This window comes from Sphaerodactylus townsendi, linkage group LG11 (genome assembly GCF_021028975.2).
Source record: "Sphaerodactylus townsendi isolate TG3544 linkage group LG11, MPM_Stown_v2.3, whole genome shotgun sequence".
NCBI lineage: Eukaryota > Metazoa > Chordata > Lepidosauria > Squamata > Sphaerodactylidae > Sphaerodactylus > Sphaerodactylus townsendi.
Window position 1 is genome coordinate 3271495 of NC_059435.1, and position 19450 is coordinate 3290944.

Consider the following 19450-nt stretch of genomic DNA (forward strand, 5'->3'; position numbering starts at 1 on the left):
CCGTCAAGGTCAGGTTAGGCTGTAAGGGAAACAAGAACGACTGAGATCCTTACAGCGGGAAAACAAACTGAGAAGCTACATTCCACCAGAGCTTCAGACCCAATGGGAGACCAGGAGCTCGGAGGAGGGGAAGAGTTGATTGGATGCTGTCTGTCTTTGTAAATAGTTTAAATACTGGAACTGAGGACAAGAATCCTCAGTTCCAGCACCCTATAGTTAGGGCGACATAAATCAATAAAGTTCCTTTTCTAAAGTTAGCTTTGTCTGAGTGTGTTCAGCCTTACAATCTGGTGTGTTTCTGCACTCCTACATTTCTGCTGAGTGACCTTAGTCTAGTCACAGTTCTCTCTGAACTCTCTCAGCCCCACCTACCTCACAAGGTGTCTGTTGTGGGGAGAGGAAGGGAAAGGAGCTTGTAAGACACCGTGCATCTCTTTGCAGAAGGGAAAGGTGAGATATAAATCCAAACTCCTCCTCCTCCTCCTCCTCCTCCTCCTCCTCCTCCTCCTCCTCCAATCCAATGCAGTAAGTTCAGTTTCAAGCTCAGCAAAGGCAAAGTGGGGCTCCCACAGCACCCTCCATGTACCTGTTGTGCTGAAATGTCCATTAAAAGCACCAGTCTAAACACTCTTAATATGCAGCTATGACTTTTCCCATGTGGGTTATTTTCCCCCGTTTCAGCGCTTTTGGGAGGTTGTTCTCCCTGCTTCTCCACAGCATCATGGTCCATTCTTGCATCTTCCGGCGATTCCCTGGGTGTTCACCAGTTTTTTCCAAACCTACTTTGCTGTAAAGTTTTGGGACAGATCACCACAAAGCCTGACAGGGTAATGTGTAGGTGGAAATGTTTGGATTTGCCCAGCCCACATATATGTCATTTGCCCAGACAAAGTCTCCACACAGCAGCCATTTTGTCTCGCCACCACTTTGTTGCTGTTGTTTTAAATTGAATATTGATATTCAATCTATTCATGAGGGTTTCTAAATTCTAAATTTTCTAAATTTCTAAATTCCCAGCTGTCGCTTTTTAAAAGTACTGTTCATTGCTTTCCCCCTTATATCTCCACAACAAAAGGGGCTGGAGACTTATTATTTGAAAAAGAAAAGCTGAGAATTCAGTGAACCTGATACACATATTGTTACAACAATGTTCAATTGCGGGGGTTTTTAAAGCTGGAAAGCCATGTTGGCCTGGGGAGCAGGGACGGGAAACTGGGTCAAGGAAGACTAGAAGGGAACCTGCCAAGCCAAGCAGAAGTCCCACTGCTGTACTGTATTAGCAGCCACAGAAGCAACAGGGAAATCACACCAGACTGCCTGAATAAGCTTTCTGTTTACCTGGCATTTTCGCAGACATAATTTTTGGTAGCTTCAATACAGTTGCAGCACCAGTCAAAACATTGCTGAACTGCTGCAAGGCCAATGTCTCTTTCAATTTTACTCCTTCCCTTCTATTTGCACCTAAATGCAAATTCAATTCCCATTCGCTTATTTTGCAGTGATAGTTCTGAAACAAGAGCCTCTCAACTGTTTGGTAGGAGAGCTCAAGCATTGTAGGTGTGCCAATCCTGGGTTGGGAAATTCCTGGGGATTTTGGGATGGAGCCCCTTGATTTGGGGACAGAAGAGACCTAATCAGGTTATAATGCCAGAGTCAAAGCAGTCGTTTCCCTCAAGGCAACTGGTCTCTGTAGCCCGGAAATCAGTGATAATTCCAGGAGATCCCCTGGTAACTCTCCAAATTAATAACTTTTACTTTTCTACGGAAGTGGCTGTTTGTTGTAATTTCAATTGACATTTCTTAACCACGTAACTATATTTTGTTAAGGGTAATTGTTTTGGATGCAAAGTGAAAAGCAGCAATCGAGTCCCTTTACTCAGGCACCAAAAAGTGATGATCTTTGGTTCAGAGTTGCTGCTGCAGCCAGCGTGAGCAGGAAGCCATTCTCCCGGCTGAGAATCAGAATCTTTTCTGAGCAGGGCTTCCAGATACACTTATAGTCGGATCTTGCCTCGGTCGTTAGGTTTCTGTGGGGACAGCATATATTAAGTGTTCCGTAGAATTGTAGTTTCAGTCTTACTGACGACGGATGATTGAAAGGGAATGACCAAGGAGCACAAAAGCACTCCCAGATAGGATCAGCCTAAGTAAGAGTGTTTGTGAGAAACCCACAGCTGTGGTGATGCTGAACAGGCAATGCAAGATTCTGGCCTTGGCTGATGCCTCCTTGGCTTATCTAGGCAGAGCTTCCATTTGGAAAGATGGTTCTAAACTTGGCTCCACCCCTTGGATTCCCCTCGCTCACCGTTAGGTCTCACAACCTTAAGCCAATAAACGGACTCTGAAGTATTGATCAGTAGCGTTTATTGAATAGGCATCAAAGCACCACACTTGGCAAAGACAGTTCTGACAAAGCTGGCATTTACAGTCCCCTTCATCCCCAGAGAGAGACCCCCCACATACACACACACTTTTCCCCACATTTGTGAAAAACAGCCTTTGGAGATGAGACACCCGAAGGTCGACGGCAGATGGCAAGAGAAAGCCACCTGGCTTTCTGCCCTGCAAGATAACGGATGTAACACAGTTCCCATGGGACAGGATTACCAGGGGAAGCCTAGTTGTCTACAAAGTGTGTGAAACCATAAAGTAAAGATCAAGAAAAGAATGCACAGATGGCAGTGGATACATATATCAGACTGGTTACATATATCTTTCCAGCAGCAGCAATTTGTTATTTTAAGCAGTTGCATGGTTCCGGGAATGTATCTCAATCACCTAGATAGCATCCCCTGACAGCCTACCCCCAGCCACGTTTTCCTCCCAGTTTGCCATCTTTGTCGGCATAGATGCCTCCTAAGCCAGCAAGAGGGGGCAAACACGTCGGCACAGCGCAACTCCAGCTCCAAGGGCCTGTTCAGCCCTCCCATCTAGATTGGGTTGCCTGTTCTGCTCTAGCTGGGAAGGAGAAAAGAGACACTCGGAACAAAGTTTGTCTCCTCCACGGGCTTTGTGAGTCACTTGAGCTTCATCTAGCATTATCCCAAACCCCATGTTCAGTACAATAGGCTTTAAAATATTGCATATTAACAAGCAAGAAGATTTTGATATTGGTGCAGCTCCTGTGAACTCATATTGGAGGCCATCTCATTGTATTTGGAACTTTAAAGCTTCTTTGATCTTGGTATGACCGTTGATGTTTAATGGCTGATTCTGAAAAATATATAATGCATGTAGCTTTAGCTGTACAATAAAAGGGTATAATAAATATACATATTTAATTGGTGAGGAGGTGTTTCCCATTTGAATTTCTAGCCTCAACACTTTTTTTTTGATAATTCTGGATGTTTTATTTGAAGTAGCTGCCTACTAACCTCTTCAGAGGCTATTAAGTCCAGTTGTGCTTTTAAATTTTAAGCTGTTGTATAATCTTAACATCTTTTGGGTTTTCTATCAATTTATTTTCTTTGAGCTGTATCTGTTTAGTTAATGTCTCATTTTTAAGCTTGTTTTGGTTTTTTCCCTACAGCTCTGCTCCATAAAAATCCTTGCATAAATGCTTTAAAAGCATCCTAAATTGTACCTCAGTCCAGATCTTCATGAATATTGTATGCAAAAAAATTCTGAATTCTTTTTTTTACAGTCTTCTGCAATAGAAGTATCACATATTAATGTGTTTTGAAGTCTATCTAAATTCATTATTCTCTTTCCTTCCTCTAAATTCTGTTCTTACTGGTTTGTGATCAGAGACAGAATCTGAAAAAAATTCTGCCTTAATCACATGGTTGAATATCTCATGGGAGTCCCATGTCATATCAATCCTTGACCAGGACCTATGCCTCATAGAACAAAAGCTAAATTCCTTTTCCGAGCCATGAACATGTCTCCAAACATCTGTCAGACCTAGATTTTCAACTAAGTCAGAAAAAGTTTTGGGAAGCTTCCGATTTTCACTGTTCTCCTCTACTTCTTTACTTCTATTTTTATTTAATTTAAGTTCTGTAACCCCATTTAAGTCACCAAGCAAAATAAAATTAACATAATCCATTTCAGAAATTTTATTTAATAGCTGATTTTTAAAAGTCATTTTGCCATTGTTTGGTGCATAAACGCTAATCATCTTTCATGGATTGTAACTTAATTTCCACCAACAAAAATAATCCACCTGCATCTGTATACTTCAAGACTGGTTCTAAGTTTCCCTTAACATAGTGCAACACCACATTTTTTTTCTTAAGTTTTCTTACAGAAATACCCAATTTCTTATTTACCAAAAAATTGGGAAATCATTTTGTATTATATGAGTTTCTTGGAGGAAACAAATTTGAATGTCCTTTTTAATCATGTGACCAAAAACCTTGTTCCTTTTCATGGGACAGTTCATTCCATTCACATTCCAAGTTAATTCCGTTCACATTTCAACTCAAAGATTTATACATGCTTAAAAACTAAAGTAAAAGCCTGAAAAGAAAGAAAATACCAAGAGAAATAAATAAAAATAAAATAAAAGAGTGATATATAAAAGTGATATATAAAAGAGTGATATATAAAGAGTGATATATAAACAAATAAACAAATTACGCCATTAAATTTATTTCAGCTCTCTCCTATATTTTTTTAAGAAATTCATTTGCGTTAGCTAAGGTATGACTTCTCCTTCTGGTCCCTTTATACTGAAAAGACATCCTCTCAGGTACTGAAAAGTCTTTCCTTCTGTTTAATCTCCAAGATCAATAAGTCTTGTCCTTTCTTCTCCTCTGAAGCATTCATGCTTTTGTTTATAGTCTTAAGCTCCTCTAAAATTGTGTCTATTCCCTCCTCCAATGAGGCAATTGTATTCATTTTCTGCTTAATTTCATTCAATTCTCCATCTATTTTCTCCACTTCAGCATTTGCGCCCAGCATAGTTGTAGATATTATATCCACCTGGAACAATAATTCTTGCATTACATCCATATCAAAAGTTGAATTAGTTCCCAAAGGAGGATGTTGAACTTCCTTTCTCTGCTTTGGGCGAAGCTGTTTCAGTTTAAATGTAGGAAGATTTGTTCTAAGTCAACAAAGCAGCTTTAACTTTAGAAATAAGAAACAAAGCACAGCAAATTAGGTCACAAGGATGTGGAAACCAGCATCAGGATTGTCTATTCAGCTCTATAGCAGCAGCAGTTAGACTTCTCTCTCCGACTCTGCAGTCCGCTTCATGGTCTCACCCAGCACCTTCGGGAGGGGCAAAAGTCAACCGTCCGAGCACCGCCAGGCACCAAAAACTGACTCTGCACTCACTCCCCAACACCCTGTCTCCACTCAACAACTGTAGTTTGTGCTGAAGCTCCTCTGTGACCCCTTTTTGTACAGGAGGTATGAGAAACAGGTTTGTGGCCACAGAAAAACCTGTTCAAACTGCTGCCTAGACACTCCCTCTCTCTGGAGCTCCTGTCCTGGGTGAAAGTTCCCCTGGGAGTCCTCTTTGGAGGTTCTAAGGCCCTCCTCTGTAAGAGACTTTGGGTCATTCATGTATCTGAGCTTCTTTCCTTTTATAGGTCTCAAGGTTGCTAATAAATTAGGTTAAGACAAATCTAGATTACCAACAGCTGTACACTACATAGCTGGTAGCCCCAGTTTTATGGCTGGGCTTCCACGAAGGGCAGAAGTATCAGGAAAAATCAGGAACTTTTGGGGCTGGGGGCTTCCAAAATCAGTTGTAGGTGGTGCTGGAGGGAAGTTGAGCTTAATAGATCTTAATCTTCTAACTGAGAATTTGTGAAACTTGTCTCGTAATCAGAATGTTGCTGACATTTTTCACCTTCCGTGGCTAAAAGGCTATTTAATCTTCCCTTTATGGTTATTCAGTTTGCTAAAAATTGTCGTTGCTAAAAATTGTGGTCCCTTATTTTGTGATTAAAGTTGGAAAAATAACAGAAGGGAAGTGTGGTTTCTTGTGAAACATAGCAGAGCAACATTCTTCTGCTTTAGTGTTATATCAACGTGCACAGAATCGGGCAAGCACCAATGAAAGTAAAACCATTATGCAATTTGCACAAAGTCTACACTTGTTAGAAACATTGTTTACTTCCAAAAATAAAGAAAGGCTGTGTTGGAGGAAGCTGGTACTTCAGCCGGGTATCCAGTTCTAGGAATCTAGTGTTTATGGACAAAAGCACTTGTGCAAAGAGCTGACTCTGGGGCGGGGAGTGGGTGCTTTGGAACAAGAGGGCTGAGGTGGAACAAATGTTTGCATCCAGATGTGCTGTTCATGCTCCCCCCTCCCTTCCGTTTCAGGCTCTGCTGTTTGGCAGCTGATCGCATCTTTCTTGAAACTGCCAATATCTGGAACGCATTGCATTGTGGGAGCCACCATTGGGTTCTCATTAGTGGCCATTGGCACCCAAGGAGTCCAGTGGATGCAGCTTGTCAAGATTGGTAATTAGCATTTCTTTTTATTTTGTGCCATCTCTGGTTTCCAGTCTTCAAGACTGAGGGCTAGCAGTATAGTAGGACATGAGAAATCAAAAGGAACAATATTAAATATAAATCCAAAGCTAAAGTCTATAAGGTCTGATGGGAGCAGCTGAATTTATTTGTTCATGTAAAACATTTATATGCTGTCTCTTCAGAGATCTCCTCCAAGTAGGTCTCAAGATAAAATTCATAACATTGACAACCATTAAAAAGTAGCCAATAAAAGCCAAATAATAAAAATGCATCAGAAACCCAGCACATAAAACATTTGGCTGCCTAACAGTGCAATCCTTCCTGAGGGAGGGGCAAACCCTCTCAGGAGGTGGTGAAATCCTGACACACCTCTTACATCAGCACAGGGGCACTCATGCTGGTGCTGGGGAGCTGTGCAGGAGCCCATGCCAGCACCCAAGGGGCAGAGGTAGCTTTAGTCGGCTTCCTGAGCCCTTTTAGATCTGGAACGCCACCCCCACCCCCTTTGCTGATGCCGACTAACACCAGCAGAATTGGTGGTGCCGCCCATTGAGCTTCATATGCCATTTGCACGAGGAAAGGGGCAGCGTTGCTTTTTGCTTGCTAGCCACATCTCAGCAAGCCCCCTAGGAGGTGGTGTGGCTGCATCTGCAACTACCCCCCCCCCCCACCAGACTGAACTGTAAGTCATCCTTAGACCTCAGCCTAGAAACAGATTGTAAGAAGGATGAAAAGATCAAATCCCTTGTTCAGTTATTCAGTACCAGGAAATATTCTGACCTGGGGCTTCAGAGAGAGCTGTGTAGTAGCCAGGTGAGAAGGGGATGGCCACCACTGAGAAAGCCTTGCTGTTGGTTGCCAACTGCCTCACCTCTGAAGACCAGGCTGGGGAGGAAGATTTTAGCAGGTGGGCTGGACAGCATGGCAAAGGCCATCAGTCAGGCTGTTTGCAACCCAGGCCAAGGTCGGAATCCCAGCGGAAATGGTTCTTGGTATGCCGCCCACTCCGAGACTGCCCTGGACTGTGTAACCATGCAGTTGAATTCTCACTACAGCACTGATCAGATACCAGAAGCTATGAGCATTTCTTCTAGATGGTTCCCCAGCAAATAGGTAGGTCAGGGTCTTCCCAAAGCAATATGTCTTCCCTTAACTCTGCAGCCAATGAAGGTGACAGAATTAGTTCCTGGACATTATCATTTTGAATATAAAGGAAAGTCTCCCCACTGAATTGAATGGAATCTTGTTTCTCATTTAACAGCTGCCCATGGCACACTCCGTGGCAATCAGCTGTAAAGATCTGGATAGCACTTACAACATAGTTTGATTATGCCTTTTAAAAATGTCCTGGTGTTGTTTTGGAAAAGCATCGTGAATCAGTCGTAAACCAATTCTCACATTAATGATTTGTTTGTGGCATTTCTCAGTGCTGGACTGGATGGGGAGGAAATCATCAGCTTCCTATTAAGCATGCAAATAACTGTTCTCAGAATTACTTTTTGGGGAGGGGAGGAGCTGATTCGACTTTGGAAAAACATCTGGTGTGACCCAACCAAAGCGAAGAACTTTTCAGCCCACCTATTTCACCCTGCCGCCACTGCCGTTGGTGGTACCCACATTGTTGACTTCAGCTGGATTGTGGTCCATTTTTATGTTTTGGTTTCTGTAACTGGGAGCATCCCCCCATCCCCAATTCTGCAGTAGCTGAGATCATGAAACCATAAATATTGTCCATTGTTAATCATTGTTTTTCTTTGCAGTACTTTTTGTTTTCTTAAATGGGACACTGTGCCTCTTACTGGATATTGGCTCTTTCTTTTTTCTTTTCTTTTTTTATTCAGTTGCCTCTTGGTTTATCTCCCCACTGTTATCTGGTATGATGTCTGGTGTGCTGTTTGTGCTGATTAGATTTTTCATCTTAAACAAGGTTAGTGGCTGCTTGAGCATTTCCTGTTCTTGCTGTTGCTGACAAATGATTGTAATACAAGTGACAACAAGGTTTCACGGTCACTGACTCACAACCTCTTGGCCTCCAGCTGGAGCGGAGTGCCTTAGGTTCTCTGTGAAGTCTGCAGGATTTAGCAAGTCTGAAAATTAGTTTGGGAGAACCTCTATTTATGGCTCATTCCGCACATGCAGAATAATGCACTTTCAAACTGCTTTCAGTGCTTTTTAAAGCTGTGCGGAATAGCAAAATCCACTTGCAAACAGTTGTGAAAGTGGTTTGAAAGCGCATTATTTTGCGTGTGCGGAAGGGGCCTATGTTGCATTAAGTAACAATCCTGTATGCAGAAAGAGATGGAACTCATCATGGCTGCGGCTGAGTTCTGTGGCTGAGGAGGCATTTGACTGAGGCAGAGGGGATGAGGAAGATCTATCGTCTGTCAACCACTATGAAAGATGCTTGAGATGAGGGTTCAGGGCCATGCAGGGCTCAGCTTTTTGGAATAGTTGGATCTCCTGGGTGTTGTTCGGCAGTCTGTCACTCAGTCCAGAGCTGCCCGGGTGGCCTCTGGGAAGCCATTTTCCCTCTCAGAACCCTTCCCCCCACCATCAAGAAGTAATATTAGCTTACTTTACAGGGCTGTTGTACAGATTACCAGCGCATGCAAATGAAAAGGGAGCATTTGACAGCAGGAGTGCTTTGCAACTGCCGAACTGCAACTCAGAAAGAGTTTCTGCAAGAAAGGGAGCATAGAGATGAAGTTCATAAAAAAGGAAGGGAAGGAAGGGGGCTAAATTAGGCTCCTTTCAGTGCAGATATTTGTCCAGAGGCCCTGAGGTATCCAGGAGGGACTTCTATCACCAATGCGGCCAGTCTTCTAACCCTAACCCTCACCTTTGCTGACCAGAAAGGCCTGTTGGATGCCCTTTCCGTTGGGCTTCAAAATAAAAGGCCCAGTTGCACAACTGAAGGCAGCAAACTTAAAACAGACTGGGTTTCAAGTTGCAGCCCCCTGCCCCCCTTATCAGGATGATTTGTTTTGGTGAAAGGAGCAGTTGCTATAAATACTACAGGGCAAGCATGAAAGCATTGGGAGTCGTGGGTCCCCTGGGTCAAATGCTCCCTTTTCAAAGAATGCCAAGTTTTAAAGTCCCTAAGACGGTTTTAGTCAGGGCTGGAATATGGCCACTAAATATATTGCTCAGTGTGTTTCAATACCCAGTAGGTTCAAGCATGGTCTTTTCTGTTTTCTTAATGGTAGCTCTTGGCATCTACTGACAAACAGATGACTTCCTCTCTTGGAAACAGGAGATGCTCTTTTTGTGGTCTCTGTGTATCACCCTGAGGGTACCAAGGATGCGCAGAATTGAATCAGAGAAACTTCTAGTACCAAGCTCAAAGGACTGGGCAGGGGGGCGGACGGGGGGCTTTGGCTCCAAGCATTGGGAGCCCTGGGTGGGCTCAGAGAGGTCAGAGCTGTGTTTCCTGCTTGTTTCTTCTTTGATTCCCGCACCAGCAACATCAGCTCCTGTCAGGGTCTGTTACTCTGGTCATCAAATGAGACTCAAGAAGGTTTCAAGATCTTTATTGGAACTGTGTCAGCCCAGGGCTCAGATAGCCGAAATTAAAGCTTGGCTCTCTGGCCTCTGGTATTACCTGTAAGTTACAGTTTGGTTCAACCCATAATCCCCCCACCTTCGCATTCCCATAATATCAGCATTAGAAAGGATGGTGGGAACAGAAGCATTGTTTACAGACAGGCGGTTCACTCCTTCAGAGGAAGGCTGATAAGAGTGAACGTTTAAGCTCTATTGACTAGTTACATATGAGCAGGGGGAGGCCTCCTTTGCCTCGGGTGATGATAACGGATGGGCCATCTGTGGCCTTGGTGCAGACATGCGAACTGCCAGGCCAAGAATGGCACAGGCCTGACAGTTCCGTGCCGTGCCCAGGTCCATCAAGGTCTTCCAGCCCCTCCGATTCAATCAGTCCATCCAGATATGCATGGAAAACTGTTGTGTGGACATTATGCATCAACTAACAAGGCTGGGGCTGGGATCTTGCACAGGATCTTTGACCTGGTTATCACACTCCCAGCGTAGCCGCAGCCATTCCACTTCTTCGCATTCCGACTTCAGAGGCAGAGCATCTTCTTGGCCCATGAATGGTTGTTGCAGGCGTTGCCTTTTCAAAGCCAACTGAAGTTCTTCGCATACAACAGACCTCCATGCTTTTCATTTGTTATCTTTTTAATCTGTGCTCTGTTTGGATTTGTAACAAAGCCCTTGGGGGTGCATTTCAAGGCTGTGCCCCTTCCCCCCTGCAACTGCGCCCCAGCAGAACTCCCTGTGGAGTTTGGTGCAGAGGCGCAGTTGAACACCAGTGAGTTGGGCTGGCCCCACCCCAGGTCTCCATGTGGAGTTCAGCAGGGCACAGCTGTGGGTGTCTGCGTGTGTGGGTGGCTCCCAGGATTAGCTCCAAGCACCTTTTTATAAAGCTACGCCCCTAATTTCACGGATTCCCTGGAAAAGGTGCAGGAGAGGATGTGATATAAAAATGTAATAAGTAAGTAAATAAAGTAAAATAAAAAGAAGTGAAATACCAGCTCAGGCTTCTTATTTGCTCTGATAGTGATGTTCATTTTAACATTCTGGCAGCAGCATGTAAACATAGCAACAAGCAGCAGTTAAACTGAAATTGTTACTATGCCTACTCACTTCTCTTCCACCAACTTAGATTCCAAACTTGAGCAGACCTCATTTGACCAGGTTCAGGCAAGCACCCGGGGCAACAGGTAGTCAGTGTGGTCCAAGGCCCGGGGTCAGCACACAAGTCGTGAGTATGGGTCCAAGTGCCAAATCGGGAGGGCAAATCCTGAAAGCCTCAGCCAGGTCACAGTCCAAGGTCACGTGCACAGAGTTCTAAGCAGGCACACAAGGGGTGTGGAGATGCTGCTTCCACACTTGTTCACTCTGCTTGGGCTGCTTTCATCGGGGAAACCTTGACTGGGAGCAGTTGCTGCTCCTCAGTTCTGGCTGAGCCATCCACAGACAGGCACCACTCGACACTGACTGAGCAGCCTCTGGGCCTTGTCTTTGGTGACCAGCGCTGGGCCATCACTCCACCTGCAAGCATGCCTTCTTCTGCACAGAAGAGGCTCCTGGAGGTGATGCTGCTTCCTGAAGGACTTCTGGTTCAGCCCCTGAAGCCGGACTATGAGCCTGAGGTTCGCTGGCCTTGACCCAAGACTCTCCTCCTGCACCAGACCGAGGCTGTTCCTTCCCTGGCAGGTCTTCCAAGGGCTGGGGCTCCCTCAGTCTCCTCCTTGTCCAAGGAGGCGGTGGCAGAAAGACCCACAGCCCCAACTGGCCTTGATGTTCAAATGTCAGCACTGGTGGGGGATGAAAAGGCTCTAGTTTAAAGATGTTAAATTTATGCAGATGTGGAAGCCATGGGAGGACTTGCCCCCCTCCCCTTCGGGGGTTGGACTGTCTACCAAATTGAATGAATGAATGAATAAAATTGAAAATATATGCAATACTTCCTTTCTTATCAAGCCTGAACTTCTAATATTGATTGGCTAACATAAAATCCATTGCTTACATCTTATCATGTACAATTGTACTAGTTGGCCTATTTGTCAGTTTTAAAAGTGTAAATATCTTAATTATCTATAAGGAAAAAAGTCTACCTAGAACGTGACAAAGAATGTTCAGGTGTTGCATCTTATGCTGCCAGAGCACCAGTATCTGGCATATAGAGGTAGAAAACAAATTCCGCAGTAAGCTAAAGAAGAGTATTCTTTGAGCAGAAACTCCCACATGGGGTTGAAATAAGAGCTTTCTTGATAACACAGAAAAGAGTGAACTTTTTCATAATGTATTAGACATATTGTGGCACATTATTTGTGGACAAAAATATTTACATGTAAACAAAATCTTACATTTAAACAAAACGTATGTTGTATGTAAAAGTTTTTTACATGTTCTCCAATTTTCCCAATTTGGAGAAATGTTCAGATTTTTCACATTACATTTAGAAAGAGTAAAATACTTAATAAGACAACGGTTTTCTCAAAATATTTCACAGGATTTTTGTTTCTAGTGCTCCAACAAATATTCAGGTTTTTTTCCATTGGAAAAATGGGGAAAAGTAATTGAGGAAAAAATTGGATCCCCCCCCCGCCCCCCCGACCGAAGCTTCACATCTCTCTTCTGGTTGACTGCCGATCTGCTCAACAGACTGGAGTGGGATCAAACCTGGGTGTTTTGAATCAAGCTCTGCATGGGAAGGAAAGCGGAGGGGAGGGCATGTGCTGCTGGCCCAGTCTCCAGTTGTTCACACGCATCTTGTGACATCTGAACATCTCCCCACCCAGGGAAAACCTTTGCTGAGGTGTGGGATACAGAGGGGTAGACGCATGTGCATTTCCTGCTGGTCTCCCTCTGTAGCTGAGACCTTCCTTGCATGATTTAAAACTCCCTCACATGACTGTTCAGAGCTGCCCCATCAGTATTTCTACATTTGTGCCTGCAGTGACCATTACAAACTGCCCCCAGTTCCCTTACACACCCACCCACCCGCTTTTGTCTCATGCGTGGACACCTGTGCTCTCTCGTTGTGGTGGTTTCATCTGTTTTCTTGTTCCCTGCAGGAAGATCCTGTGCCCAATGGCCTTCGTGCCCTGCCAGTGTTTTATGCTGCTACAATAGCCATTAATGTTTTCTCCATCATGTATACAGGGGCACCAGGTGAGTAGTATCTGGCATTGGAAAGTGCCACACAACAGTATTACAGTGTTGCTTGATGCACCTAGGAGAGTTATCCTGCTGTCTGATTGCAGATCTTTACAGAACGTCGGCGTGGTAAGTGGGAGCCATCCAGCGTAGTGCTTGAGGTGTCAGGCTAGGATCTGTCATTGACCTTGGGCCAGTCAAACACTCTCAGCCTCAGCTCTGGATGGGAGACCTCCAAGAAATACTCGGGTGACATGACGGAAAGCTAATGACAAACAGCCTCCAAACGTCTCTTGCCTTGAAAACCCTATGGCGTGGCCATAAGTCACCTGCAAGAGAGGAGTACGTGGCTGAAGCTCGGTGCCCTTCCTGTCAGTCTAGGGCTTTCCCGGGGGGCATGGCACAGCCCTTTGTCAGGAAGGCTTCCTCCCTACTGCCATTCTGCAAGTTGGTGTCGGTGGTGTTATTTTGGAGGGCTTTTGATCCTGGCAGTAGACAAAGGCCCAGTGAGGTTTGTGGCTGGCAGGAGGACCCCACCTTGAAATGCTGCAGGGGATGGAGGATGGGTCAGTAGCTAGCCTCTCAAAAATGTGTGGGAGGGTGGCCTTATTCCCCAACCTCCATGACCAGTTTTCTCTCCCCTGCGTGCCTCCCCTCTCTGTGCCCAGGCCTCTAAGCCTTATGCTGAGGAGAGAGCGGGCGGCCAAGAGGGAAGCTCTCCTCCTCACTCCAGACACCCAAGGGCTGGCTAAGATTCAGCCTTGGTGGCGAGAGAGTTTATTGTTATATATTTAATATTAACAGCTATATTTTGTATGATTCTATGTTTGGTGGATGGCGCATGGGCCTACAGTAGTCATGTGTCTCTCTTGGCGGATGGTAAGTGCAGACGTGGCTCTCCATGAGCAAACGAGTGGGGACCACTGATTTTATGCTCTCTGGTCCTGTAGTTCACTGAATGGAATGATATCCTTGGTCCTTGTACCATAAACCATCTCACTTCGCCCTGGACCCAGTTTCTCTTTGGGTCTAAGAATTAGACTTTTTCCTCACTGCATGGACGTAGGTAAGGGGGGGGGGGGGTTTCTCGGGTTTGAACCCTCCCCATTCATGTCTGAAACTCCGCCCCTCCGTTTGTGGGTTTTAAAAACATTTTAGTGCTTTTTTGGTTTTTGGCCTGCAGGGGGCGCATAGTTTGGGCTAGCAGGACCAAACTTTCAGGGATTGTTTGGGGGACTCTCCTGATGGTACTACCCAGGCTTGGTGAGGTTTGGTTCAGAGGGTCCAAAGTTATAGACTCCCAAAAAGGGTGCCCCAACCTCCATTGTTTCCAATGGGAGCTAATAGAAGATGAAGGCTACATTTTTGAGGGTCCATAACTTTGGACATCCTGAACCAAACTTCACCAAACCTGGAATGTACTATCAGAAGAGTCTCTTATTGATACCACCTAGGCTTTGTGAAGTTTGGTCCAGGGAGTCCAAAGCTATGGACTCCCAAAGGGGGTGCCCCCATCCTCCATTGTTTCCAATGGGAGCTAATAGAAGATGGGGAGTCCATAACTTTGAGGGTCCATAACTTTGGACCCCCTGAACCAAACTTCACCAAATCTGGGTGGTATCATTAGGAGAGACAGTGTGGGATGAAGCTGGCTTAAAATGATGAGCACAATGAGTTTCTTTTTCACCTGGGTGAGACTCTGGTCTCTATAACATGCCCATCTTGCTGCCCTTTTAATCTAAAGGCCAGACATGGACAGGCTTCAAGGCTTAAGGCCGCATTATGGGAAAAAGTCTCTCACTTCAGTGGATAAACTCACAGAGAAATCTTTAATGTGGGCTCATACACCTTCAGTCTCTTCAATCCTCATGCTGGCTGGACCTACTCCTGACTCGGCTTTAGTAGCCAAATGGGCAACTTCTGAGCTCCCTGTGAAGGAGACCAAAAAGAAAGTTAAAAGTACTTCTCGATCTAAGGCTTGTCAACAGCACGTTCCTAGTCTAATTCCCCTGTTTGCCCACCAGAGTCTTCTGTTGACACTGATCATCATCGTCTCCTCAATGTCAAGGCGCATCACTGATGCCTCCACAGTCTGATTCTTCAGTTTGTCCATTGGATGTCTCTTCTCAATGTCAATCTGCATAATCTACTTGACCCTGAGACTCTTCTGTTTGGGGTCAACCATCTCCTTAACCTTTGCCTGACAAACTCCCCACCTACACAGAGTCTTTGTCGAGGCTGGAGTCCCAGAGCCTCTTGATACTGAAGCTCCCACTCCCCTTGGCTCCAAATGTCATTGTCTACTGTTGTTTATTCTAAGCCAGAATTTGGCTGTTGTCCAAGGACAGCATCCTCTTTGGCAGACGACTTCTTCCTCAGAAGATGACATTATTGAGGTTCCTTTGTTTCCCTTACATCAGGGAAAGCGATCAACATCAACATCTAATTCTTCTTGTCAACTTCAAGGTTTCCATTCTCATCGTAGCAGAAGTTGTGTGGGTTAGCCCTTTTTCCAGTCAAGCTTCTGCAAAAAAGGTGGAGATTTTATATAAGAAGGAGTTGAATTCCTCTTCCACCACCCCATGATCAATTTAATGGTCACAGAGCTACTTCCCTCACAGTACAGATCTGGCTCTAGTTCCTCCTGTATAGATAAAACAGGGAGGAAATTGGACACTTCAGGCAGAAAAATGTTCCTCTGACGCTCTAGATCTTAGAGTATCCAATTTCACTGTTGTGATAGGACGTTATCAAATGTTCCTTTGTGACCACCTGTCACAATGCATTGATTCCCCAAAGGACAAAAGTACTTTGGCCAAGGTTTGGCTGGCTGAGGGATCCAGGCTGGGTAAACAGCAATTTTTAATGCTGCAAAACATATGGCTGACAGTGCCCGTAGAGCCTTGGTGTCTGGAGTGACTCTGAGGAGACATAGTTGGCCCAGGGCATCACCCTCTGAAACTAGGGCTGGAGTTGAAGACCTTTTTTTCTGAGGGCAGGATTCTCTTCAGTGAGGACACCTATTTTCATGCCTCAATATGCAAATCCTATAAGACATTTCTAAGGTTTAAATATATGAATATAATGTCTTATCTTTGGGGTTAGTCACAGCTCCATATATTTTTAGACCAGGGTATTTCCCTTACATTTTCAGTATTTTTACAGATGCCTCTTTAACAGTATGGATGGGGGGGTTCCTGCAACTCATTGCGAGTTTGGGGACACTGGTCAGAATCTGAGTCTAATAGGCATATAAACCTTTTAGAAGTCCAGGCAGTCAGGTACATTGCTACTTTCCTTTCAGCTACAGTCATGGGAAAACATCTGGTCATTGTGACGGATAGGACAGCTGCAAATTTTTACATCAACAAGCCAGGGGGCACCGGTTCTATCTCCCTCTATGCCAAGGTGTCTGGAATGTGGTGCTGGGCCATACAACGCAGAATCAACACAACCGCAGATTTCTTGAACAGAAGGATTTTGTTAACTCATGAATGATCTCTCAACCCACATTATTTAGTCCCCATTTCCAGAGAATGGGGATTCCCTTGTTTCAATCTATTTGCCATCACAACCAATACAAAGTGCCCTCTGTTTTGCTCCAGGCCAGGGATGGACAAAAATTTGTTGAGGGGTACTTTCCAGCTGCATTGGTCAAGTTGCCTCTTCTATGCTTTCTCTCCCTTCCCTCTGATCCACAAGGCCATAATAAAGATAGTCTCAGATTGGTCAACAGGGATTCTCATAGCCCTTACTGGCAAAAGAGATTTTGGTTTCCCACTCTGGGAATTTCAGGGTCTTTCCAATGGAAATTTGTGTAGATGAGCCCAAAAGGTATTTGTTTTAAAGGATCTAAGAAGAGTAGGGCTGTTTCCTCCCAGGCCATTTCCAGATGGATGGTTTCTGTGATTAAATTAGCTTATGACAATGCTAAGGTCCACTTCAAGTTAAGGCCCATTTCACGAGGATTCAAGCCTTTTTCAGCTGCTTTCCGTGCCAGGGTTGATCTCTAGGCCACCTGCAAAATGGTGACCCGGGTCCCAGTGGCGTACTTCGCCAAACTGGAGCCCTGGGGAAAACCTGAGTTTGATGCCCCCCCATGGGAGGCCACCCTCCCCCACCGTAACCAAACAATGATTTTTCCCACCGTCATTTCAAAGTCACCATCACATTATAGAACATGCCCCAACCCGCGGCCGTGGCGTAGATTTTTGCCGCGCTCTTTCTTGCCCTTTCCCCTCGCGACATGTGGAACGCTGGCTTTGGTGGTGGATATGGTGGTTCTTCGATGGGTGGTGGATACACAGAATCTCCAGGAGGATTTGGATCTCCTTCAGCAACCCAGGGAGAAAAGAAATCGAGATCAACATGCCCCAACTCACAAATCTGAACACAGCAATGGGCCATGCCACACAGCAGAAATATTTTTTTTTGGAAAAAAATTCAAAATGCTTTCAAAATGTTTTATTACTGCTATAAAAACATTTTATGGTGTTGTATCCAGTCCCCCCAATTGGGGGAAACAGCATCACTTTCAATGTTATTCAAAATGGGGACCCCAGATTCTCCCTTTAAGGTGGATTTAAAGGAGAGAATCTGGGCTCCCTATCGTTTAAACAAGTGATGCTGGAATCCACCCCCAAACAACATCATTTTCAATGGTGTTTAAACTAGGTAGCCCAGATTCTCCTTTTAAATCCACCTTAAAGGGACAATCTGGGGTCCACATTGCTGGCAACATTGAAAATGATGCTATTTTGGTGTGGATTCTCCCCCACCCTGAAACGGGTGTTTCAATGTTTAAACTGGGGACCTCAGATTGTCCCTTTAAATCCATGTCGAAGGGGGTGGATTTAATAATCATAATCATAACCTTTACTAGGCATGCAGAGAATAAAAGAAAGAAAGACAACAAGCATTGGCAGGAAGGGTGTGGATTTAAAGGAGAATCTGGGGGAAATTTAGGGGGTGCCTGCTGTCAGGGGGGTGCAATTATTAAGATATCAGCACCGAAATTTCAGAGTATCTTCATGAGACCCTACTGATGATACCACCCAGGTTTGTTGAAGTTTGGTTCAGGGGATCCAAAGTTATGGACCCTCAAAGGTGTAAACTGATCTCCTATTAGCTCTGCGTTGGAAACAATGAAGTCTAAAAACTGCATCCCCTGCAGCGAATTTAAAACAGAAAAAACACTGAAAATACAAAAAATCCCACAAGCAGAACCTGCATTTTTTGAAGCCCGCCATACAAGGTGAAGCCCTGGGCAACTGCCCACTTTGCCCAATGGGAGGAGCGCCTCTGCAGGTGTCCACTCCATTACATGTTCCTCCGGTATCACCCTATCAGTAATGGATTCCAGGAGAGAGGCAGCTGTGTGTTGGGGAGAGCAGTTTTGCAGTCATCGTTTTACTGACAAGCTCACACCACCTCCATGGTAAAAAGTAAAGATAAGCTAGTCCCCCATGCCAGAACTGCATTGAAGACAACGGCAAGGAAAGCAAAGTTGCACTTATCTGTAACTGTTGTTCATCAAGTGTCTTCTGTGCTGGCACGCATCCCTCCCCCCTTTCCCCGCTGTGAGCTATTATTTTGCCTCATTGGCGGTGAAGGAGGAGGGAACTGGGGGGGGAGAGCACTCTCCCTGCCGCTGTCACCCTGACTGTTTCAACAAGAAAGTATCCCGCCCTTGACTCCGGACAGGGGAGGGAGAATGCTCCAAGCACTCTGAAGCTTCTGGAAGCCATCTAGTCAGTCCTGAACAACTGACCTATGCCTGCACAGTTCCATGTAATGCCTTCACAGGAGACACTCGATAAACAACAATTACAGGTAAAGTGCAGTCGTGCTGTCTGGTCCACTTCCCCGCTTCGTTCCCACAACACAGAACATGTCATGGTTTGCTGTAGGAAATTTAATATTAATTGTTGTCACCTCCAGTGCACAAGAATGTAACATTCTCTTTCTTTTCAGTCCTAGGTATTGTTCTTCCCTATTTGGGCAATAGCACTAATTTCCACTGGTGTATCCTTAGTCTTAGCCGTCTTAGTCTGGATAGTGGTGTGTCCGTGGATGAGAAGAAAAAATAGCAAATGGCAACTGTATGTCTTTTGGAGGCAAACATGGAGTCTGGTTTAAAAATTATTGTGAAATAGAATGTCTTTTATCTGTGTCTTTTCTAAAACTATGAAAAAATAGTTTCAAACTATTTTAATAAATAGCTTGTTGTTTGCTCAGTAAATATGTTGCATTTAGTTGCTTGTTTTTTCCCTAGACAAAGAAAGAAACCAGAAGCCAAGGGTGTACCGCAATGGGACTTTTAACATAGTTATGCAAC

General features: G+C 44.7%; 1 protein-coding gene across 1 annotated transcript; it reads left to right on the plus strand.

Moving 5' to 3' along the window:
- Nucleotides 1–6157: 6157 nt before the first annotated feature.
- Nucleotides 6158–19202, plus strand: LOC125440717 (sodium-dependent phosphate transporter 2-like). Its single transcript, XM_048510647.1, has 4 exons — nt 6158–6420; nt 8274–8359; nt 13032–13128; nt 19087–19202. Exons 1-4 carry the CDS (start codon nt 6243–6245, stop codon nt 19200–19202), a joined length of 477 nt encoding a protein of 158 aa, XP_048366604.1. The 5' UTR covers nt 6158–6242.
- The last annotated feature ends 248 nt before the right edge of the window (nt 19203–19450 follow it).